Raw genomic sequence first — 25,937 nt, 5'->3', positions numbered from 1 at the left:
GTGCATACAAGGCTGGACGTATTTCACCAGTGAACTAAGTAGAAAAGTGCAATATATTTATGTTTATAATGGAACATACTGAAAAGGAATATACATGTTCTCGTGAAGAATCAGTGGCCCATTGCATTATTTGCATGGTAATTATTAGAAGGCAAATGACTATTCTGGTGGCAAAACTGAATTATGCTTGTGAATATTCAGTAGGGACCGTTGTACCTATTGCAAGAGRGTGGTCTAATATAAAATTTATGACTAGGCAAATCGCAGATTTCAAGCAACWGACAAGTAAGGATAACAGCAATAGTTACAATAGCCTCTATGTGTGTCTTTGTATGACAAATAGGAACGAAATACAATAAATATGATTGCCTTTCCCTTTTCATTACTTTGTTGGTGGTTCTGGGAAAGAGCCYCTTTTACCTACCCATTATCAAACATACAGAATTGAAAAAGAAATGCCAAACTTTGGCTGCCTTGGTTGGACATATGGAGTTGTAAAATCACAACAATGTTCTGCCTTGTACCTTTTTTTTTCGCRTAGAAAAATGTAATAGATCTTACATTTTTTAAACAGATCACAGAGTTAGGGGCTTCATAATGCCATGTAGAGAGCTGTCTACATTTCCCAGCTGGACACAACTTGTGTCTAAAGATACTATGGTATTTTTTTTTCCATAGAGAAGGTTGTCCTAGGTCACCACTGAAGGCATTAAATATTAGACCTTCATATTTTCTCTTCCTGAGCTTCGTACAGAGGAATACATGGCAACGGAGGCACATGRTATTATGGGGGTGGTGGGCCGGATATCCTTGTGCTTCTGAAAAAGCACTAACCCTCTTCAGAGCTGTCTAAAACTTTCCAAAAATATCTCATCTGTAACAGAGGTGGGTAATCGGAATATATGGTGCTGGCTGAAGGTTTACAAGTTTTGTCAGTATGTATTTGGGATGACTTGCATAACTGATTCATGGCTTCATCACTCATGATTAATGTGCTATAAAGTTACAGGAATGAAAACCTTTCATATGTACTCGGAGAAGCAGCAGCCCTGCAGAAAAGTGCAGAATGTGACCATGTAATTACAGTCCGTACCATTAATCTGTCTGCTCAAATGGGCTGAATTAAGGTCATGCTCACAAACTCATCGAGTCATGAGATTTTTCAGGTTCTTATCTTTGCCAATGCAGTGTTTTCATGACAACGTTTTATGTCAGGTATTATATAGATGTATAATACAAATCAATGTCGTTACTTAAAAGTTTAYGCACATGAAAATTTGGGGGAATGTTGACAGGTAGTATGCAACTCCTTATGCATGGTAGTCTACTTTTCTTCTATAGGGGATATTATTTCAACTRCCTGAGATGTTTTTGCCCTTTCCCCTTACTCCTGAAGGGCAAGAGGTGAAAGCAGTTAATTCAGTTAAACRCTGTGAACAGTGTGTCCTCATTGCGTTCATATAGCGAGAAAAGACCTGAGCAAAAMCAGACCCCTGTTGTGGTAGGTGTTCAGGGTAAGAGTCAGGYTCTGCTCCTTCGAGTTTWCCAGCTAAACCCGAAACAAGTGTATGTAGCAAAATTAAGGAAGCAGTATTATTTCTTTCCATTTTTAGACAGAGCCATAGCATTTGACACGTTTTCCAAAGTCTCAGCACCATCCGAGAATGCTGTTGTCATGAGGAGTACTTGGGTGCCTCGAGCTAAATTCAGTCCAGTTATAGTCCATGGACATCCAGTGGACAAGTTAGGTTTTTCACTGGCCTGGTCATCCCATAGAAATACCTTTCTCTCTTTCTCTCATCGCTGGCCACAGAAACAGCCATGGGTGACTACGTTCCTCAGTCAGGAATCTCAGTCAGGAAGATAGGAGGTGGTTTATTCAGAAGCTTTGGCAGGTAACGGACAAGTTACTTGCCCAAAGTCAAAGAGGATATGAGCAAGTAAGGAAATAAATCTGGGTTTTTGGAATTCTATCCAGTGTCTTAATCATAAAACCGTCTTTCTGCTGAATGAGCTGCTTCTTGTCGTTTGGGTTTCATTTCCCACTAGGTTAAATATGTTTGTTATTAATACCTTAATAGCATTTCTCAGCACTAGATCCATTCTGACTAGGAGCAACAGTTCACTAACTTATTGSAGATTCCTCCATTTTCCCTTGATGAGGAGGATGATACAACTATGTCAAACTTTTAAGTATTTGTATTGCAGGCCCATGAGAGAAGGTGGGGARGGGACAGTGGTAGTTAGAAGAAAGCTGCACACTGGCTCCCAGTGAAGAGACCCCTCTCTGATATCAGATAGGTCCAAAGGACTGCCCTGCCGTATCCAAAGAAAAGCTAATCCCTGGGATCATTCTATTCACAATCTGGCCTTGTGATCTTTATAAATCTCTCTCTGAACACAGAGGATGAGCATCCTAGTGGGATTGTCAAAATGCTTTTTTTGTGTGAACACTTGGTTCAAAAGGAAACAGAACACTGTGAAGTGTCCATGAAGAAGCAACTGTCTGAAGGTTTGCCTTATGAAAGATTAACTTGAATCCTAGTTACTTTTTTCTTTTTTTTTTTTTTTTTTTTACAAAGGCTCTTTTTAAAGGCTCATGTTTTAAATGCTCATTGTTTAATTATTTATGCACTGTGAGCTGTATTTTCTGCACGTGGAGCTTGGCCATGGTACTAACCTTTTCCTTTCACACCGCTGAAAGCACACGCTGCACGGTGAGCTGAAGCATCTGAAGGATGAGCCACAGCATCTAAAGGTCCCCTGGAGAATGTATGCAGCAAGCGCATAAGGCCCATTTAAATGTGCATGTGAGATGGGTTATTTGCTTGATTGCTTTAACCAGTGAGTGAAGGAATCTGAACTAGCAGCRTCTTGGTGAAATGATTTCAGCCCTAGTTCAGAAGCGAGAAGGTGCAGCTTTTGTGTTTGATCCTGTGCAGGTCTCTCTCCTCTGCTTCAGTCTTTGTTCTTCTCTGTTCTGCCTTTACTGTTAGGATGGAAAGACTTTTGGACAGATTTTTTCCATGTTTTTGTGTAGTGGCTACTACAAGGTACRTCTGCTTTGACTTTGATTGTCCAGCTAATCACAGTGGAAATAACAAATAAAGGTAATTGCAGTGATTCTTTCAAGTTGTTAAAGGAAAGTATAGGAGTGAAGGCCTGGGTTCCTAGTGCAAATCTCCCTGTGTTGTAGGCAGACTACCTGCCCTTCGACAAATCATTGTCTTACTTACGTYTTACGCCTAGTGTGGAAATGGGAACAAGCACAGACTGTCTACCTAGCCTATTACACTAAGTGTAAAGACTTGGAATGGATTTTGCATGACTTTCAAATCTCTCTAAAATTTTTGTAAATCTGTTCTCTTAGAAGTGTAAAGGTTAAATTTTATCATATTTAAGAATTTAGTCATACTGTCAAAAGAAGTATGTTCAGATAGGTTTGCTAACTCACCTCCCCCCTGAATGATGTATGGATAGGAGTGGTTTTTAAAGCAAGCAAGAAAGTATACTTGAAACCAAGTGAAAGATGAAGAAGAGAAGAATGACGGGGGACTGGAGTGTTGCTAACTAGTCTCATGCTATGTAGGAATGATTCTTTCTGCAGACTTTGATAACCAGAAGATAGACCATGCCCTGGCTTAATGTGCCTACATTTCTAATGCAAGGAAAGTCTGGAGTGGGATGCTTATAAAGTGCTTAACTCTGTTAGAYACTTGTAAACGTGGGTCCAAATGCATATCAGAGTGGCTGATCCAGCAGCTATGTGTAATTACKGGAAACTGCTCTTACTCAGTGTTACGCATCCTTGGTTTTGCCACTGTTGACCATCAGAGATGGTCCTGGAAGGTCTTTGGTGAGGCCTGTATCAGAGTAGCCTTGCTCTGATTACGTGCAATAAGAATTCTTCAAACAGCAGAAACTCTGCGATTACCACAGAAATATGGAAGGGAAGACTGCAAAAGACAGAGATAGATCACCTAGTAGTCTGTCTTCCTATCATTGCACAATTGTTCCCTGTAGCATTTTCTCCATTCCTTATTATTTTGTCTAGTCTTACATGTTCAAAAAATGGGTTTCCTGTTGCATTTGTAGGCTGCCCTATAACTTAATACATCTCGCTGTCAGCAGGTTCTAATATTAAGCCTAAATTTCCTTTCATTTCATCCCTTTCCTCCGATTTGTGTTGCGAAAAGCCAGCAGTCTCTTCAGCTGTTGATAGCACAGTGTCTTGGCTGAGAAGGGGGAGTTTTGCAGCCTTTTTGCATTTGATCAGCTCTGCTTTACAACTGAGGCTACACAAACACTATCACTTACACCTGCATTTGAATATAAAGATTTGCCTAAAGGAGGGTAGAAGCCTTAAATGTTCAGTGCTAGCCCCCTGGGGAGGGTATGTTTCTAGATCAAGTCAAACTTGACTTGATCTGAGAGTATATTGAAATCAGATATTGTCCCTTTTCCATCTGCAGAGTAATCTGCAAAATCTGGGCAAGTTTTCTCCAAGGGAGATGTCATGGCCTATTGCGAAATAACTCTTCATTTTCCAAAACAGTCCTGCAGCTCGATCTTTCCCATACATGGAGTCCCCTCTCTACAGCACATAGCAGCAAAGATACCCACTCTGTATACAGTGTCTGCGTGTTTTTTTTTTAGTTTTTTTTTTTTTTAGCTTTTACAAGAAAATGGGATCAGGCATTTTGAAAGCACTGGTGTTTATTCCGGGAGAAATCCATCCAAGACAAGTGAACCGTCAACACCTACTTCTCAATAAACAACTGTCAGGGATTTGAGTAAATGAGGGCTGCGTGTGTGGGTGTGGGTGTCTGTTGGCTATTTAATTACTCCATGAGTCTGCTCGTATCCCTAGTAACCTTCATGTTTTCATTTGAGTTACACCATAGCTTTACAGTTATTTTCCCCAAACCATTGCTGGTGCTAAGACAAGATTGTCAGGAACTAGCTCGGCTTTGTTTGCTGTCCGTGTTACTGTAATGTGGGCAGAAACTTTAAACAGGCCCCTGTGACTTCCCTGGTGTGCTGCAGAGGGGTTTGGGGTGACCCTGATGCCTGTTGAGCACACACCCTCACTTTGGCAGAGGCTCCCCTAGGATCRGAAGTAAAACTAGAAAAGATTTTCTTTACTAGAATTACTGTTTTTATAATACTAGCAGTTAGAAGCCACTGCCAAAATTGGGGTTCTGTTTTGCCCTATAATCACACGACAGGGAGATGGCTCCTGGCCTGCTAGGTATCAACCCCAAAAAGAGCAAGGYGCACTGAAGTTAGTAGCGAAGCCAATAGCACAACACTGATCTCCAAACTCCTAGGCCAGTTAGACCACACTTACATCCATAGCTGGGAGGTGTGTGTCTCTTAAAATAGCTAGAGGCTACAAGAATGAGAAACTGGTAATTTAAAGAGACACTGAAATTAATTAAGTCTTCCAAAGGATGCCCCAAGTGGAGGTATGTTGGGCGTCTTGGCTTCCTCCATCATCAGTGTGGTCAAAACAGTTATCCATGTAGGTGGTGAGATTCCTACTCCGCGTGCCTGAAGTTAGATGTTTAACTCTGGACAGTGTAAATACCCTTCTCCATAGCAATTTTTATTATGATGTGGGGGTTTACCTCAAAAGGAAAGAGAAGTCTTTCTTTCAAGAACAATTCAAATTAAGATTTTGTAATGGCATAACTTGACTATGAGGAATTAAAAATGCTCTACATTAGGCAGGAGGGATGGCATAAGGCCACCCCCAGAGGTTCACCATTTACTGCATTCAAAATGCATTTTGAAGGAACTGCAAAGATCTCTAGGAAAAATACTACTAGGTGGAAATCCTGAAAGCTTTGTCAAAAACAAGTTGGGCCTCTGTACTTCTTACTGGGCTGGAAATGTTTCAGGAAGACTTCTGTGAAGGTACACTTCAGCCTTTGGAGTCTGGAACGGAGCAGCAGAAAAGGAGTTAAATGTGTAGTAGAGCACATGCACATAATTGGGCTATATTCATCCTGCCTCCCTTTAGATGGCTAATTTAAGTGCCTGGATTAACCACTCAGGTGCCCTATATAGTCAGCAGAGTGACTTAGCATGCTCTGATTTCCTCTCTGGAGGTCGCATTGGTTATATGGGGAGCCTAGACTTGTAAAATCAGGCATCAACAGAAGTTAGATAACTAAAATCACATGCTAAATAACTGACTTGGACTGAAGAGATGCACCAAGCTTTTCTGCAGATGATGCTGGAGAGTCAAGTCTTGCGGTATTTTAATATGTGTCATTGCAGATTTGATCTTATATCTAACCAGATTGGCCCAAACTGTACCGTAGTAACAAATAACTCAGTAGTGTGAGGAAACTTGGATTTGGATCCCAATCAGATTTTCTTACTTGCCTCCAACTCTAGAGTTTTCTAGGTGTGGCTTCTAACCAAAAACTTTGGTTTTGGTGGTCAGGAGCTGAAAGTACAAAGGYTTCATGATCACAGACTTTTTGCTATTGAGGTATAAGTAAATTCCCCACGAGTAGCAGACAGCATTGCTGAGCTGTAGCTTCTGTCTGAAGTGTCCATGTCTTTTCAAACTGAAGAAAYACAACAAGTCTGCAAGAGAAGGAAATCTGATTATGTTGCACATGTTCTAATTTAAGTTGCTGTAGGTTGCTGGGAGTTTGAGCAGCAGAAACATTAGGTCACTTCTCGCCTGCAACTGTGTCCGTTGCTTTATGAGCAGTGTAGAGACTGGATAGCTTTTTCTGGTGCAGTTTGAGGGTTGGAGRCTGGGGATCTTCCCCACAGTCTGGAGTTTCATTCTTTGTTATGTTTTACAAAACTGATTCCAGTTGCATCTGTGATGAGGGTGGCCACTTTTGATGGAAAGTCATCATTTTAGCCAGTTGGAAGCCTTTTTCACATACATACATACTCATATAGCAAAGCATCAGTCTGTTTGCAGTTCAAGAGTGTTAGGAGTTTTATGAGAAAATATACACTAAAACATAAATTAAAACTAAAAAATAAAAATAAACTAAATATAAACAAAAAATATAACTATWCACACAAACATACACACAACTTTCCCCCCTAAAACATAAGCACTGGAACTCCCATTTGCTTTGTTGAGATGGTTTTGTTTGACACAGGATTGCCTTATACTGGTGGGGGAGACCTCATCTTACTATCCTTGTCATGACAGACAGGAGATTCATTTATTTGAAGTCATCTTCATCTAGATTGTAAAATGTCATGGAAACCTGCACTTGGGACCTTGGGCTTGGWAACCTTCATGAACACAGGCAAAAGTAAGGATCAGAAAACCTATATTCTTCTRCTGGCACTGACACAAGAATATGGAAAGACCTCGGGCAGATCACTGTGCCTCAGTATTTCCATTTGTAATATGCAAAATAATGATTCCTACTTCTTTCATTAAGTGCCTTGAGATTTTTTGAAGATAATCTTTAGATGACAGCAAGGTCTTTTTGCTTTGTGTGAATGATGTGATGTGTACAMTCTGAGGACTACGACAGAAGTTGAAAAGAAAATACATTTCATGAACCTCTGTTTCCCCCCTGCCACACACACATGAGCACCCTTTTTTATTCATTAAGTAGCATATTTCTAAAATATATATCCTACCTCAGCATTTCCTCATAGGGAAGGGCACACAGATCTATAGAAAGGATTGCTTATTCTGGACATCTTTTGGAGGAGATGCCACCAGATGGGAACACATATATGTTAATGAAATTAAAAGCTTCATTTTAAAAACCCGTTGCTGCAGAAGACTATCCACCTGCATGTCAGTCTCCATTGGTGACAAACCTAAATGGACAAGGCAGGCAGGATTTAAGTCAATTTTTGTCATAMCTCATGTACCAAAACTGTTTCTTTGTGAGCAGGGTCCTGGTTTCTCTTTAAATTATCCTTTCRTTGGTAAGAGTAAATGCTCTTTTTTATGTGTAACATAAAGATATGTTACACATGGGGAAAGAAATGCCAGGAAGCTTTGTTTCTCTTCTCTCCTCATCACTAGAGATAGTATATGTATCTGTTATTTGATACCCATGTCCACCTCAACTGTTCCCTCACCTACTCCAGAAAGAAAACAAAGGCAAAAAAGAATAACTGTAATAAATCTCAGGACCTCTAATCAGGGAAAGCCCAAATTCTCAAGTATCTGTAACAAGCTGAGCAATCTGCAGCAGCAAAATTACAAGTGCTATGCACTGAACTAGAGTCTGTGGCACTTTAAAGTGCACATTTTCCAGCTTTGCCCTTTCCATAGTATTCCACGGAGGCCACCCTTCGCGACTGCTGATAAGGTCGTGTACAGGGTTGGTGATGAATCTGCACTGATTTCAAAAGGCTTTTCTCTCTGCTTGCAGAAAATATGTGTGCATGTCTCCTTGAAAGAAATCCTTAAAGAGAGAATATACAGGAATATGTGGACTGTCTAGGGTATAACACAATTATATATGTGTGTATGCATATGTATTCCCCAAAATAGCACAGAAAGAAGAAATAGTAATTAAAAAACAATAAGTAAACATTTTACCTTGGGTGATACAGATATTTTTCTCATTTGAAGAATGTTTAAAGCATTCACTGAACAGTCTCTGTGCCAGTTACCTCAAAGTATGCAATCTTTTTGTTCAGGGTTTTGAGATTTAGCTGTTACTCTTTTTTTCTTTCATTTTTTCCACCTTAAAACTGACCATTTGAGACATTCTGAACATTGAAGAATGTTTCTCTGACATTCGGATTCAGGCAGAGATCTCCAACAGTTCAAGGCGAGGAACCTCATGAGGTTCAACAAGGGCAAGKGCAGGGTCCTGCACCTAGGGAAAAATAACCCTAGGCACCAGTACAAGCTGGGGGCTGACCTGCTGGAGAGCAGCTCTGCAGAGAAGGACCTGGGAGTGCTGGTGGATGACAGGTTGACCATGAGCCAGTAAGGTGCCCTTGTGGCCAAGAAGGCCAATGGTCTCCTGGGGTGCATTGGGAAGAGTGTTGCCAGAAGGTCGAGGGGGGTGATCCTGCCCCTCTACTCAGCCCTGGGGAGGCCTCATCTCGAGTCCTGTGTCCAGTTCTGAGCTCCCCAGCACAAGAGAGACATGGAGCTACTGGAGAGAGTCCAGCGCAGGGCTACAAAGATGATCAGAGGGCTGGAGCACCTGCCCTATGAGGAACGTCTGCGAGAGCTGGGCCTCTTCAGCCTGGGGAAGAGAAGGCTGAGGGGGGATCTGATCAATGTGTACAAGTACCTGMAGGGAGGGTGTCAAAGGGACGGGGACAAACTCTTTTCAGTTGTCCCGTGTGACAGGACAAGAGGCAATGAGCAGAAATTGAAGCACAGGCAGTTCCACCTGAGCGTGAGGGGGAATTTCTTCCCTGCAAGAGTGACRGAGCACTGGGACAGGTTGCCCAGAGAGGTGGTGGAGTCTCCTTCTCTGGAGATCTTCAAGGCCCACCTGGATGCAACCCTGTCTACCATGCTSTAGGTGCCCCTGCTGAGCAGGGAGGTTGGACTAGATGATCTCCAGAGGTCCCTTCCAACCTTACTGATTCTATGATTATATGATTATATTTGGGCTCTTGTCTTGAACTTGTGATGCAGCAAACGGAACAGCAGAGAAATTCAGAGCAGAAAAGGACCAAATCAATACCTTCTTTAAGATTTGAAAAAGAAATAAAGCAGCAGCCAATGGCTAAAACTGGTCCCAACATTCTGCATGTCTTCAGCTGCAGGATGTTCTGATTTTTGTTCTGTTCTACAGATGTCTGCAAGATTTAGCTGGCGATCAGGTGTGTTAGCCCGTGCCCCCTCATAAAGTTCAGAGCCAAAGCTCGGTTAATCCCTGATTGGTGAGGAGCATTCCCCAACAGTTTTTTTTTTTTTTTTTTTTTTTTTTTTTTTTTTTGCCTTTGCTCACTCTTGCAGAGCAGCATGTGGTCGAAAGCAGCCCTTCCTGAGTCCGGGGGAAATACATCTTGCTGGGCTCACCTAGGCATCCTTACCCGTCTAGATCAGCTCTGCCGTTCCAGTGGGACACACCGTTTTACAGCGGTGGGGATTAAGGAATGAATTGTTAAAAAATGAAAAATACTCTACTTTGGTATCAAGGGCGAGGAAGATTTGTTGGAATTAATCCAGAAATGAGGTGTGTCTAGGGATGGAAACTGATTCCAGGGGAAGAAAGAAGAGGTTCTGAACAGCGAGATTTATTACGCTGGGATATAGCCTCCCAAAGGAAGGGGTTGAAGACACATACATTTCTGGAATTGCTTAACACTAGGTTGGACAAAACACTGGAGAATATAGAGAGGATATATAGTCACAGATTTTTAAAGCTAGAAAGAGCCGTTGTGATCACTTAGTCAAACCTCCTGCATAACTCATACCAGGGGACTTGCCTAAATGTATTCCTGTTACAAGTCCAATAGCTGTCGTGCACTAATGCACATGTGTTAGAAAAACACCCAGACTTGATTTAAAAGACGCTTCCAGTAATAAAGAATCCATTGCCATGATAAACTGTTTCCGTGATTAATTATATTCTCTATTAAAAATGTGGCCTATGTTTCCTATCTCAGTTTTCCTAGCTTTGGCTTCAAATCAGGAAATTTTCTTTTATCTGTCTGCTAGACTGAAAGACCTGTGCAAATCTTGCCCTGGTGTAGGCAGTTTTAGTTCCTTTGATATATATCTTAGATGCTTAAACAGCTCTTTCACCTGTGCTTTAGCTGATCTCCCTCTATGTCCTCCAGTACCCCTTGGAAATACTCACATTCTGCCAACTACGTCATGCTAATCCTTCAGAGTAAGTTGCATTTTGAAAAAAAAAGAGGCATAACCTTGCTCCCTCAACAGTGGACACGTGAACTTTCACGTCTGAAATGCATACTACCTGCCTCTGATTTAACCTGCATGCCAAGCTGCTTGGACAGGGGGTTGCATCTTCGGTGTCAGTGTTTTCATAGAGTTACTCAACTCAAGCACATAGTCAGCACTTAAGAGGAAGTAATAACAGCAGTGCGACTGTTTCTGCTTCGTCAACATGTGTAGAGCGAAGAAATGTATTTAGGTGATTTAATAGAAGAAGAGCAATTAAAAGGGCAATGCTCTGAAGTGCTAGCAGTACCTTACCATCCTTCCGCCTAGTGCCGAAGGCTCCACTCCTAAGGGGAGCGTGTGGGTAGACATCATTGAAATTCAGCATAGGTTGAAGAAACAGAAGGGTTTCTCCGGTCCAGATCTTTTGAATGGGATAAGCCAAGTCCCTACCCAGAAGAGATCTGAACTTTGCTGTTCTGAATGCTAAGCCCAGGTCTGAATTTGTATTAAAAAAGACTTTCCAAGCACTTAYTCAGCCTCACAGATGAAGGCTGGAGACTAAATAAAGTGAATTTTATCCATCATTTCTTAGATGAATTGGTAGAGAAATTTGGGAGGCCATTTAAGCACAAAACCATGCTTGGGGTGCCTTGTTGTCCTCCTTCCTAGACCTCTGTCCTCTGCCCTCTCTTTGTCTGGGTTGTACCAGTGTCAGTTTATATGTGTAGAACCCAAGCCCAACCTTGGTCAGGGCATTTAAGTAATGCTGTGCTATACCTTAATAAAACTATAATTTGTCTGGTGCTGTTTTGAAAAAGGCTGAGAAAGTCTTGAAAGTATAAAATCAAGGGACAATTAAATGTTGAGTTCAGCTCCCAAATGGATTTCCGCTGGAGATTCACACTTAATAAAATCTAGAAAATTGCATTTTATTTTGGTACATAAATACTGGCAGTGGGGCACTGTGGCATTTAGAAGGGAGAATCGCTCCACCAGAAAACTCACTTCAGCAAAATGATGCAGTCCAGTTGAGCCCCTTTTATGATCTGAGAAATGACTGTTTTTATAGCACACTAAATAAAACCTGCTATTCGAGCTGGAGGTTTATTAGTAAAGATGATTTTGCCATAGCTGGGGAGGGAGAGGAGGAAGGAGAGATGAGGGATGAGCATCAAAGCAGAGACACATGACAGTCATTGCCCAGCAAAGCCCCAAGAAAGCGATGTCGCCTGTAATCACCCCACCTGGCATCGCCAGAGAAGTATTTTGTGTTGTGATTTCTTTTTCTTGTTTCTCCAAAGGCTTATTGTTGCCTGGTCAAATTTTCTGCAATGGGAAGGCATTTGCTACGGGCACAGTGGAGGAGCTGGCAAGAGCTAGCCTAAAGCAGATGGTTTTGTTGTGGGGACACTACATCTAGCCCAGAAGCAGAGACTTCAGCCACACTTCAGATGTATTTAATGTATGCAGCAAAAGTTCTCCAGAAATTACCCTGCRCAGTTGCTAGGGAGAGGGAAGAGGAATCATTTTTTTCTTATCTAGCAGCAGTGGTGAAAATGGGCATAGGTTATACGTGATGGAAAAGTGAGAGGACAAGGCTTCTGAAACTCTACCACTCCTGTAGCCATCTGCAAATCAGATGGGTTTCACTGTGTGCCTGCTTAGACCACTAGGAATGCCTGCATGAAATGCAAGGGAGGGCAAGTGTTTCTATCTCCTTTAATCAGAAGATAAGGATTTTACTGGTGAAAGACAAGGGTGAATTCCACTCTGAGAGTCTGATCTGGGACCAGCTTTTTTCGAAGCCTCCAGCACATGTGCCATCTCCTTCTGGTACATACCACACCATTTGCTGTCTTTGCCTAACCTCTTCCATCTGTCATGGGGAAGAAGTGCTGTGATGTAGGGGGAGGGAAGGAAAGAAAAAAAAGGAATACGGTGGCAGGAAAGGCGATTCTGGCTAAATATAACTCTTGGTGGTTTAGGCAAACTGTCCACTTTTACATTTTTATTGAGAACAGGAAGAGTGAAGTCAAATTATGGCAAAACTGGGACCGTACAGRTTGTCCCAGCGCAGCTTTGGGGACGCTTGTCAATCCTACAATAGAGCACACTGTTCACATACTGTGTTCTTCAATATAAGTAACCCTAACCACCTTATATCTTTATGATGAGCCTCACCTCTGTCACCTTGTTCTCCTGGGCAGAGAGTGACGGTCTCATTCTGATCTACATCACAGTGGTCTACCCAGTGGTCTTCCTCTGGTCTACCCAGACTCAGCAGAGCTAAAAATTTGTGCTTCTGACCTATTTAGGCAGATTTTCCAAAAGGAGTGAGGCTCCTCCATTCGCTGCAGATCGCTGAAGTTCACCTCTTCAGCCTGAATTTGCTTAAAGTCACAGGTGACACTAAATTTTTGGTGCAGGACTCAGCTCTTAGTGCAAGGAGGTGAGAGGATGCTCCTTTTTTCCAGCATTATTTGATCTCTACCATGAGTTTTCATGATCCAAATGCACCAAACAGATATTCTGGCAGATTTCTGGATGTTTTGCTCGTGTTGTAGCACATGCAATACTTCATGTTAGACCTTAGCTACAATCAGGATGCTTTGAAAGAATTAATCTGGCGGTCAGTAACTGCTAAATGAAGTGCATGCTAAAAGAATGATGAGCTAACTGACTGGAGCTTGCAGCTTTTATGAGCTTCTCTAAATGCCTGTTTTCAGGTGAATTCAGCATCTCCTTGACATTTAAGGACTCAATTTATAATCAAATTATTTAACTCTAGTGGAAAGAATCACTGGCCTCGATGGAAAAGCCATTTATAACTCCCCCACCCCTTGAAAGAAAAAATATTCAGGGTAAAACTGCAATTTCTATAATAAATGAAGGATAAAAGAAACCTTTCAATGCAAATTAAGCACTGCAGGCTTTTAAAAATATCATAGAAACTTATGGAGCACAGCTGCTCATCCTTGTTTCCAATTTAGTAATCTGAGAAGTGCTCAAGCATTAATGCTCTGGACAACAGCACAAAGCTTTAGGAAAGAAGGTGGCATGTTACGGCTTGTGTTTCCGCAGGGCCGGCAGGCCCCAGTCTGTGCTGGCATCCTTCCGCTGTTTGATTTGGGCCAAGTCACCGTCCAAAAACATGTTGCTCTCAAAACCTTGAAATCTGCAGAGCAAAGTTGGAAGACAGGATGGGATAGAGCTCCGATGCCGTCATTGCAGATCAGGAAGAGCAGGTTGAGCTCCAGTGCTTCCCACGGGACCGTGCTCTGTAGCGACGCAAGGACATTTAATGTATGAATAACGAAGCCGCTGCTGCTTTTAAAATCTTCAGCGAGCAGCAGCAAGACTCKGGGACGAACGAAAGCGCCCAAATTGGCGAGACGTTTTGCTCCGCGAGCCCAGGCCACGCGGACATAGCGTCGGATTAAAACGCTCGCTTGGGAATCTTTACGCTGGCCGGAGGCCAGACGGGGACCGAACCAGGGTTATCTTGCCAGATGAATGGAGCAAAATTGTGTTAGTCCCATTGTACTCCACCTTAGCTGGTGCCTAATTGTTCCCTCCCAGCTGCCTAAACCGATCTGGCAAACTGTGTTATGCTTAAACACGATATTTAAGCTGCATTGTTATGTCAGTGGTGATGGGCTCTTTGTTGGAGATGACAGAAAAATCCCATTGTTTAGAGTTTTCCCAGACTCAGTGCTTAATACAAAGCCCTGAGAAGAGCCAGGGTTGTTTAAACATTTGATAAAGAAAATATGTGCCGAGATGGGCCTATCCCTGCTGGTAAAGGAGCGGAGCAGCTCCCAGCTCCAAACTAGACTCCTGCCTTTGTGAATTCTCCATGCTGTTGCAGTTTGCTCAGATAAAATCCTGGATCCCTGCATTTGGAAAACAGAAGTTTCTGAAATCCAGCAGAAGATTGAATAGCATGTAAATCATCCAATTTAAATCCTGTAGCGAAATTAATTTGGAATAACTGTGGAATTTGTGAGCTACTTAGCCAGTCATGATGCCTTACCAGGAATGCATGAAAAAATAAAATTTGCAGCCACATGAGCATCTTTGGACCCTTCTGTATTCTTTATCCCTTGCTACATCTTTTCCTTAAGGATAACTGCTTTAGGTAGTTATCCTCAAAACAATTACTATGCAAAATGCAAAACCCCCTGCAAAATCACTTGTTTCRTTGATGCTCTTACTGTTTTTCTTGATCGTACCCACACCATGAATAGTGATGTGCCTGCGGTGCGGCAGGAAGTAAYGAGCCCAACGTTTCCATGAAACTTCAGCATCTCTTTGCTGATGTTATTATGCAAGGGAAGGCAGAGCTACGTATCAATGGGAGCGTAAATCTGGAAGGACACCCAGCAGCTTCAGCGAAGATCCTCCTGATTTACGCAGGTTTACACGCGAGCGTGCGATGTTTGTGTTTGGTGAATGGGCACAAACAGGCGATGCTTTGCTTTTAATTATCCCACTCCCACCCCATGCTGCGTCATGCTCTTGAGTAGTCACCCTGCAGCTTTCTGTTAATTCCTGCCTCTATTCCAGTTCCCAGGGAACAATCCAAGCTCCTAGGAAGGCAGTGTTGCTTGGGCTTTCTGCAGCTGAAGGCTTAGGGATTGGAGAAGGAAGGAGCTCCAAGAACAAAAAATTTTGACAAAACTGCTCTGGAAATTCCCCCTTCTTTGAGATGATAACCATGAATTTCATGTTAGTGCCTATTGACGTGGGGTTTTTTATAGTATTTTAATTGGAATTAAAGCCCCTGCATTGGTTTTCCACTAGCTTCAGTAGGGTCTCTCACAAGATGCTACTTGCCATCCCAGCAAGTGCCATACACCAGTACATGTTCCCTTCTTGCTGGTCAGAGCTACAGAGGAGCTAACAGGCTTCCTGAAACCATTACAGCCTTCTGCTATTAGGGACTGGCCTGACTGGATCAAACAATCCTTCCTACAAACGAACCACATCTCATTTCATTAACCGATCAGCCCTGCAAGTCATCAAGCCAGAGTTAGGTTCCGCTCAACTTGGAGTCTCTTCTGCTCGGTATCTTTTATTTGCCGAGTAATGCAGGTTCAGTGCACTCTCCAAACTACATGAAATACCTCCAACCTCTCGCTCTGATTATGGGCTTCAAGTGAGCGATTTTCTGCTGTCCCATTGGGACACAAGAGGAAATGCTCAGTTTCAATTTTGAGCAAAAGCGTGTTCTGAGCCAGGTTTATTTATTCATGTGTTGGAGCTGGAAATCTCAGTTTTCTCTTCCTCTCAAAGGGTTTTCTTCTCCAGTAACACGTTTTCATGCATATCTAGGAAGCATAGACTGAAGAGAAAGCTTTTGAAGAGGAACAAATTACCTGGAGTTTTTCCAGTTTTTAGGAGCTCCACTTGAAGCACTGAAGCAGAATCTGAATTTTTGGAAGTCAGGTGCCCATTGCATTTTCCACTTAACCTCGTTGGACCCAGATCTATTCATTCTCTCCTGAAAACCTCAGTCTGACCTTTTGCTAAGCACTAGACACCCATTTTCAGCACTATCCAGTGCGCTTTTGAGTATAAGCCTAAGTTAATGCAGGTAATGCAGTTAATTCAGGTATGAATTCAGCTCGGCCTTTGCTCTGAGCTGGGTTGATGGCAGGAGGGTCCGGTGTGCGCGCAGTATCAGCTTCCAGCCAAACCAGGCTAAGCAGAGCAAACGTCTGCATATGTCCAAGCAGTCGCAGCCTCAGCCCATTAATTTCTGATGAGATGTCGGTCCTGACTGCCAAAATTACTACCAAAAATGAGTTAGAAGCTCCAGCACTGYGTTAGAGGTTCTGCATGATGTTTTGCTGCGATTTGTTCTCGCTGGAGGAGCAGAGGTCTCTCCTTCCTTGGAAATACACAGAGGTGGCCCTGAGATAAAAGCAAACACTTCCCAAGACTCTGATTCTAAGCGATGTTATTCATTTAGGAAAGCCTTTCCCCTTTTCCTTTCTTTTTTTTCTTCCTTTTTTTTATTTCCAGCCTATGAAGATGATAACAAAGGACGGTATGTCCCCAGAGCACGCTCTGATGTGTCACTGTGGATGCCAATCCCCACAGACACTCCCAGTGTTATTAATTTTTAAAACAAACTTGCTGATTGAGGTTCTGACTGCCTTTAAATTGTCTCTACAAGGAGACTGTGTACTAATTAACCCACAGAAACAATCAATGATGTACCTTTTTCAAGTTTCAGGGTGATTAGAATATGAAAATGAAGAGCACAATGGTGCAGATGTTTTAAAATCACAGCAGACAGCAATTAGTGACATGGGAACCAGCTGCTTATCTCTCCAGATAAAGCCTCTTAATAGGGAATTACACTTGAGGAGTCATTACACAGATGGATCTGCGAATGATTTAAAGAGGGGGCGTTGTAGTATTAACTTTGATTTGCAAGCCAGATTCTTGATGAGCTGTATGTATGTTACCTCTGGAAGAAGGTGCATTTRGAGCAGGAGGGTACCGTACTCTGTAAACAAGGAGATTTTTGTCAGGTGTTGGGCTTCTGTGTGTGCATTTTGTTAATTATTTTTTTTATAGACATGAGCTTTTGGGGTTTTTTTTTTTCAATTTAGTCCTTGATTTTTGTCTATTTGTTTGCTCRTACCCCCTCCCATTTTTTGCTTTGGGACTAGAAGCAGCATGTGGATGTGGAGCAACACTCAGGCAAGGGAACAGTGAGGCAGGGTGCAATATTTTACATGAAAAGTGTCCCTATGGGCCATATTCTGCCAGTGGGTGCTGCTTTCAGAGAAGGGTGTTGCTCATCATGGGGCAGACACAGTCTCATTCTCCCTTTTGTGAGGGCTGCATGCTGGAATAAAATTGGAATGAGGAATAAGCACATCTGCATTTGTGCAGGTCTACAAAGGCAGGTGCAACCCTGTTTGCTACCTCCTCTACWCTCCAGCTGATGCACTTCAGTAGCCAGATGGTGGGAAATATCCTACTCRTAGGTCTACCCAGCACTACCAAACCTAAGGGCTAGTGCTCAGGCTTTTCTTATTGTTGTAATGGCTTTAATGTTGAGAAGATTCAAACTTTATTTTTGAAGCCTTTCCCTGTGCTAGCTCATGTTGTTCAGACTTCTTTGCAGTTGCAAGAACWCTTACCTTCCTCCTATTTTTCAAAGGAATTATGGGATTATTACCCAATAAGCATGTCTAGTAAACTGAATGTCAAGAGAAATATTGACCAAGTTTTGTAAGGTGTGATAAAATTGTGCAGTATAAGTTAGACATCTAAATTTCCCCCCAAAATGAAGAAAGGGGCAGATTCCTGGCCCAGAATAGCTAGTTGCGGAAGAAAATCCCATGCAATGAAAGGGCAAGCTATTTTTAGGGTCTCATAAAATAATTATAGGTAAGTCCTTCCATTGTCACCCTGAGCAGGCTTTTCAGGAAAATCTCAGATGTGCTGGGATAGGAGCTCTGTGYAAGTCAACAGTCCATTGCCCAGAGCTGCAGCATGTTAAGTAATTAATTTCCATGAAAAGCATCAAGGTGCAGCAATYGATGGGGTTCAGAAGAGCTTGGTGAGCTCAAGTAAGGGCTTAGGCTGGGTTTGTGGGTGGGGGGGTTTAAGCTCTTGCCCATCCTGCTGCAGGCCAGCCCTCATTCTTGGTCTTGGTGCCTTTGGCACTGCTCTCCCAGGCTGGCATCATGGATAACCCAGGTTGGCACCATGGATAACACAGGCTCATCTTTCTCATTGATTATAAGATAGACCTTGTGGTGGCCTGCAGCACATCATCACCTTATAGCACATGGGTCAAAGAAATGAGGCCGGAGGAGCTAAGCGACATAGCAGCATTCATCTCCACCATGTAGCTGGCCTCTCTGCTGTAAACCTCTATTAACTGTCTGTAAATATARATCGGAGATTACTGCTGCTTTTAAACTAGAGCAGTGTGCGTGTGGCAGAGGTGGAGGGATCAGGGTGTTGCCAGCATGTGATGTTTTCCCTCACTGCTGGGACCTTCTCTGTTTTCAAAAGAGATTTTTTAGGTCATTTAGTTTTACAGCTCGGCGTTTGGGAAGGAAGTTGAGTGTAAAGAGTTGCTAGGATTACAGATCCCTGCAGAAGCAAGCTGGCCCTGTGTCTGTGCAGGACCAGTAGAGTTCTCAGCCTAAAATTTCCAAGGTTTTAAAGTCAGAAATCGTGGTGCTTTTGGGAAGATGATATTTCATTTTAAAAAAAAATAATTAAAAAAAAAAAAAACCCTTTAGCATCAGTGCTGTTGATCTCACTTTGCCTCCCTTTCTATATCCAAAGGAACTGGAAGTGGATGGACTGTGGTTCCCCCCCCCCCCAAATGTTTTGCATGGTGGGGTATGGGGGGGATGTCAGCTCCATTCCCACTCAGGCCCCATTTGCTGAACCCGTGGCAGTGAAGCAGCCCATGAACAAGGTGGTAGCGGGACACCATCCCTACCGCACGCTCGGCTCAATGGGCACAGTGTGGGAGGTCACTGCTGGAAAGAGGAACTGGTTCATTCCCCAATGTCTGTTTATGCTTTTGGCTCTTTTCTCAGGCTGGAAGGAGGGGGGGGAAGGGGTGTCACAAGCCTGTGACATCTGCAGTCCTACCACAGCTGCATGCTTTCATTTTTCTCACTCCACAATTCCTGGAAATCTCTGCTTTCCCTGAGCATGGCTGGTCCATATGCACGACAGCTGAACTATCCACGGGATTTAAGAGTCCCTGGTTGCTCCTCAGACAATGGACCAGAACAGCTTCCTCCTTACTGTGTATTCCAAAAAGGCCACATGCCTGGTTTTATATCCACACTAAGGATGGATCATCATCAAGTTTGCCAAAAACACGCCTATTTACTGGTCTCTGAATAATACACTGAGGGCTTGGGGCTGCTTAGCACCTTTCAAATTCCTCTGAAGTTGCTCAGATGCAGAGATGCCTTGTTTCCCAGAAAACCAGAGCTCAAAAGCCTTGTTCTTTCCTTGGTTGCACATTTATTTTGAGGATCTCATCATTTATTTGGTATTCAGAATGGTGTAATTACAATCACAGTTTGTGGAGAATAGTTGTTTGTGATACTATGTGTATGAAATAAAGTTCACAGTTTGATCCATTAAAAAAAAAAAGAGAGAGAAAGAAAAGAAAAAAAAGTATAACAGGAAACAAATAGTTAGAGGTCAGTAGTTAGTAAAAGTAAAATGGATTTGTTCTTTTTTAAGAAATTTCTTGAAAGGTTACAGCAATAATAAACATAATTTCTTCACCTGAAGGAGGCCTACCAAGAAAAAGTACTTTTTTTTGCTCTGCAATAGTCTTCAGCATAATTTTTCCTGTACTGTAACTCCTGTGGTTTGAAGGGGTGCTGTTAGATTAGAAATAGTATTGGAAATATCTCTTACGAACATTGCAAATAGCAGATTATTAAAATGGGAAGAGAGCAGTGCAAGTCTTGAACCTGCCAGGTTTGCCTTACAGAMTTGACACTATGCATATGATTTTCAGACTGACTTTGCAGGGATGACTCCTATGTGGGAATTTAAGCAAGTAAATATTTGTGGCTTTGGGCTTTGTAGGTAAATGAACCTTACGTTTCYTGTTGTTTGTAATCGCTTCCTAGATAAGTTTACATTTCTGTTTACAACAATGAGCGTAATCCTTCCATTTTTGAGCTGCCCAATATGTCAAGTGCTGTGAGGGATTATTTTTAAGGAAAAAGRGATTCTCACCAGGAGGCTGGGTTGCACCATTCATCCTTTGAAAGGCATATTTTAATAGTGTTTTAATTAAAAATTAATAGAATATKTTTCCGTAGCAATTTAGCATTTATGGAAATATTTTCATTGTTTTAGAATGGGAAAACAAAACTTGTTTACAATGCATAAATCCAAACACAAATTTGAATCAAGTGTAGGAAGCCTTTATAAGGCTCCTAACCCTTAAGAAGACGTTGCTTAAGGAGAGTKGTCATAGAGCTATAACTAGTGGTTATGATTTGACCAATAAACTAACTTTTCCCTTTTTTCATTTTCTCCTCCCTTTCAGGTTTATGACAGGCCACAAAAACATTCTGCTCTGCACTATGATCCAGGCCTCCAACCAGACTTCACCGGTGACACCTTAAAATCAAAGCACCAGCAGAAAAGTAGCAATCAGCACCATCTTGACTGGTCTGCAAGCTCTGATACTGGATCCACTTCTCAGAGTTGTTTCATCAATACAGAATGCAGTCGAGAAGCTGTTAGTGCCGCCAAGGTCCCTGCTCCAGAGCCAGTAGTCTCTTTCAGCAAGTCTCAAGCGAAGAAGTCCTGTGCTGGAAGCACATGGGGGCAGCTATCGGTCAGTAGTAAAGAGCTTGCCATTTGCAGTGCAGTCCCGTCACCCAACAACATCAGCGCGGCTGCCCAGCCTGGCAGTGCTTCCGAGTGCAATGGGCTTTTGCCTCTCGTCGATCCGGAGGGARGTGTGCAGCTGGAGGCCCCCGATCAGCCCACGGCAACTACAAAGAAGAAGTCCAGCAAAAAAGACTTGATAAGTCAAACCATCCAAACCACAGACATTGAATGGGTGAAGAGTGCTCAGAAAGCATTTGACAGCAAAAGCCATGACAGCATGGACGGGAAGAAGGAGTCTTACTCAATGGATGGTGTGTTAGACGCATCACCCGCGAAGCAGAATCCCAGTTCTGCTAGCAGTTCTGAAAGTGACACCAGTCACGTACGAATCACTATCCCAATAAAGTCTCCAACAACAGATACATCTGGCCACAAAAGGAAAAAAAGGCAATCTACAAAATCTTCCATAGAGAAAACTATCCAGGAGAAAAGCCTGTCTTCTGGACTTCCTTTGAGCAGTGAAGTAGCAAACAGGACTAGCTCGCAATCAGAGGGGAGTAAAAAAGATCTTCGAGCCACAAAACCAGGGAAAGTGACTGAAAATGAGTCCCCTTTAGTAGCTATTGAAAGCAGTGTGCTCACTGACAAAGCTTCCCCCAACAGTGCCACTAGGCTCAGAAAATCCGTAGCTGTGACATCCACRCTCCTACCTACCGATCTTCCCACGGCTAGCAAATTGTCTGAGGTCCAGCACCCTAAACTCGCAGCTAAGCGGAGATGGACCTGCAGCAAACCTAAATCTATCCTTCGGGAGGCCTCCATGGCAACATCTGAGAAGCTGATGGTGGAGCCTCCTTCAGCCTATCCCATCACACCATCCAGCCCTCTGTATACCAATACAGACAGTCTTACTGTGATCACACCTGTCAAGAAAAAAAGAGGACGACCAAAGAAACAGCCTTTGCTCACTGTTGAAACCATTCATGAGGGAACCTCTACCAGCCCAGTGAGTCCAATCAATCGTGAATTTCCAGGAACAAAGAAAAGGAAGAGGAGACGGAATCTGGCCAAGTTGGCCCAGATGGTCCCAGGAGAGGACAAGTCCATCAGTGAACTCAAGTTTCACAAAAAGGTTGGGAAACTTGGGGTCTTGGATAAGAAGACCATCAAGACCATTAATAAAATGAAGACCCTCAAGAGGAAGAATATTCTCAATCAGATCTTGTCCTCCTGCTCCAGCAACATAGCTCTAAAAGCAAAAGTTCAGCCACCGTCTAGTGCAGGGCCAACAACCATTGATGCCAGACTAGGGAAGCAGATCAATGTCAGCAAGAGGGGGACTATCTACATTGGCAAAAAACGGGGCAGGAAGCCCAGAGCAGAGCTGCAGCCTCAGCCGGAAGAACCTAAGACAGCCATCAAGCACTCAAGGCCTGTTTCCAGCCAGCCAGAAAACCCAGCAGTGCCTTCCAACCTGCAGTCACTTGTGGCATCGTCACCAGCAGCTATTCATCCGCTTTCGACACAGTTAGTGGGGACTAATGGCAACCTTAGTCCTGCAAGCACTGAAATGAATTTTTCAGAGTTAAAAACTATGCCAAATCTTCAACCTATCAGTGCTCTTCCTACAAAAACCCAGAAAGGAATGCACAGTGGAACTTGGAAGCTGTCTCCACCCAGGTTAATGGCTAATTCACCTTCCCACCTCTGTGAAATAGGTTCTCTGAAAGAAGTTACGCTGTCGCCAGTGAGTGAGTCTCACAGTGAGGAAACCATACCAAGCGACAGTGGGATAGGTACAGATAACAACAGCACTTCTGACCAAGCCGAAAAGAGCTCAGAATCCCGCCGGAGATACTCCTTTGATTTCTGCACCCTGGACAATCCAGAGGCAATCCCATCTGACACCAGCACAAAGAACAGGCATGGTCACCGGCAGAAACATCTCATTGTAGATAACTTTCTCTCTCATGAGAGCATTAAAAAGCCAAAGCACAAGAGGAAAAGGAAAAGCCTGCAGAACAGAGATGACCTCCAGTTTCTGGCAGACCTTGAGGAACTCATCAATAAGTTTCAAGTGTTCAGGATTTCCCATAGAAGTTACACATTTTATCATGAAAATCCATATCCCAGCATCTTCAGGATTAATTTTGATCACTACTACCCTGTGCCATATATTCAGTATGACCCATTGCTCTATCTTCGCAGGACCTCYGACATGAAGTCTAAGAAGAAGCGTGGTAGACCTGCCAAAACCAATGACACCATGACAAAGGTGCCTTTTTTACAAGGGTTCGGTTACCCTATTCCCAGTGGGAGTTACTATGCACCCTATGGAATGCCTTACACATCAATGCCTATGATGAATCTTGGTTACTATGGTCAGTATCCAGCTCCTTTGTACCTGTCTCACACGCTCGGAGCGGCTTCCCCATTTATGAGACCTACCGTGCCCCCGCCCCAGTTCCATGCAAGCTCTCATATGAAGATGTCCACCACTGCCAAGCATAAAGCGAAACACGGAGTGCACCTGCAGACACCTGTGGGAATGGGCCTTGGAGACATGCAGTCCTCTCTGGCTCCTCCAAAGGTTGGAGGGACAAGCCTTTCAAGTGGCCGACTTCACAAAAGGAAACACAAGCATAAGCACAAGCATAAGGACGAGCGGATATTGGGGACACATGAAGATCTGAGTGGTCTCTTTGCTAGCAAGTCCACTGGCTTCTCCAGCCAYGCGATCAATGAAAGGATAAGTGGCTCAGATAAAGACCTCTCCCTGCTCAATGAAAAAAGCAAGCATAAGGAGAAACAGAAGCACCAGCATTGTGAAACCGGACACAAAGGCTCAAAGAGTAACTTTGAAGTGGATACGCTGTCTACGCTATCACTTTCTGATGCCCAGCAGTGGACACAGAGTAAAGATAAAGGTGACTCAAGCAGTGATCCCATTGACTCTTGCACAAAGAGATACTCTGGTAATACGGAGAGTAACGCAAGGTCAGAGTCCCTGGACATGTTTGGTGAAATGAATTCCTCAAGCGACAAGCGGGACAATGATGCAAGTGGGAGTAAACGAAGAAGCTTTGAAGGGTTCGGAACTTACAGGGAAAAGGACGTTCAGCCCTTCAGGACGAATAGGAAGGATAGAAGTACTTACGATTCTTCAGCCACTTCAGGTAGACTCCTATTTATTCTATTTCGTTTTACTGKTTTTTGTTTGTTTAACGTTGAACAAAGAGGGACCTGCTGTTTTCAGCAGCTGTGTTTCTGCGTCATTAACTTCTTTRGCCTTAAATACTGGACTCCCATTTTCCATCCAAGCTTTAGGGAGACTRGTGAGAAAGTTGACTACACGTTAAGCCTAAACTATCAAAAGGCTTTGAGTTGTTACACAGCTTTTTTTATAAATATTTTTCCTGCCTTTTCCCATTTATCCTAGCTTGTGGCACTTCCTCCAATAATATCTGCATTGCATTCTGCAACAGAAGCAATTTTCATGCCTGTTGCCAAAGCAAACATCCCTCTTACTGGAATTGAATGTCTCTGCGTGGCAGTTGTTGCCCAGCCTGGGGCAGTGCAGCCACAGTACAGAGCAGAGACTCTCCTCTCTGGTCCATGAGGTGGACAAAAGCCATTTGCTGATGACCTGGGGTAGACACGTGGGAAGCTGCGGAGCTGGGTCAGTGTCCTGCGATTAGTGTGGTGTAGCACCAGTCCAGGCRGACCCATCATGGTGATGGCCACACTACATCTACAGAGAGCCTGGGTACAATCCTAGTGTAAATCTGTTGCCTCCAGTTGGCAGGGGTCATGCAGGGTAATTACCCTGAGCATTGAGKGTCCGTGGGAGGAGGCTGGTTCATGGAAACAGTAAGCCCTAGCCGATTGACTCTGAAGAGTTTTAGGACTCATGATTTGGAAATATAATCTAGGTTGACGGGGAGGGAGGAAGCTCCTTTCGGATGCTTGGGACATCTGTTCCTCTCCCATAGTCAGCGAGGGAAAGGAAAGGAATATGAATCTTGTTTGAGAGACTGAATTGTACTTTACAATGGAGAGCTGCCTCCGTGATGACGCAGAGGCAGGTGTTTTGTTACGGTATAAATGGATCTAGCTTGGGAGCAAGCCCAGAGCTCCTGCACCATGAGATATTTATCACAAAACAGATTTCACACTCGGTTCTGGAAAAGGATGAGCTTGACCGAATCAACCTGTGGTGGATGAGATTCTCGTGCCCTAAAAAAGGGGCTTCAAAGAAGCATAATTCATAACCTCCAAAATGAAAAGGCAGAATCAACTGAGAACACAAAAAGAGCAGAGAATTTATATAACCTGCCAATGTAAGACTCTTAAGTGTTTGTTTTGTTTTGTTTTTTTGACTTGTAGCTGATTGAGATCCAAAGATTGTTCATGTTTAAGCCACCTAGACATTTCTGTTTCCTTCACTGAGATCAGGATCTGGACTATAGCAATGAGAAACAGTCTAGAATGAGAGCTTATCTCATGCAGACATATCTGTTCACATTATCATCTTGARTCAGGGCAATGGTGACAGAAGTGTGGCATACAGAACTGTTGGAAATGGACTGAATTCAGCCCCTGGTTGTATCAGGTTTGCTAATATGCTTGTCGAAGAACCAGACTTATTCTCCAAGCACTGTGCTGGCTGTTGCAGTAAGAAAGTTGTATCCTAGCAGACATGGGTTAAAAGTATTCATAACTTTTAACCAAGCTGTAYCTCCAG

At 43.1% G+C, this 25,937-nt stretch overlaps 1 protein-coding gene across 2 annotated transcripts in view; it reads left to right on the top strand.

Moving 5' to 3' along the window:
* The window catches only part of SETBP1 (SET binding protein 1), a 240,819-nt gene that overhangs the window by 144,717 nt on the left and 70,165 nt on the right, over positions 1–25,937 (top strand). For both annotated transcript variants that reach the window (XM_085322235.1, XM_085322234.1), the window contains one exon: positions 20,904–24,369. In XM_085322235.1, coding sequence (XP_085178361.1) covers positions 20,904–24,369 — 3,466 coding nt within the window. The remainder of the gene's footprint in view (positions 1–20,903; positions 24,370–25,937) is intronic.

The sequence above is a fragment of the Rhea americana genome, unplaced genomic scaffold, assembly GCF_003343005.1.
Source record: "Rhea americana isolate MKP2758 unplaced genomic scaffold, rheAme1 scaffold_75, whole genome shotgun sequence".
Classification (NCBI taxonomy): Eukaryota; Metazoa; Chordata; class Aves; order Rheiformes; family Rheidae; genus Rhea; species Rhea americana.
Note: the sequence above shows the minus strand (reverse complement) of the source record. Positions and strands in the feature narration are given on the sequence as shown.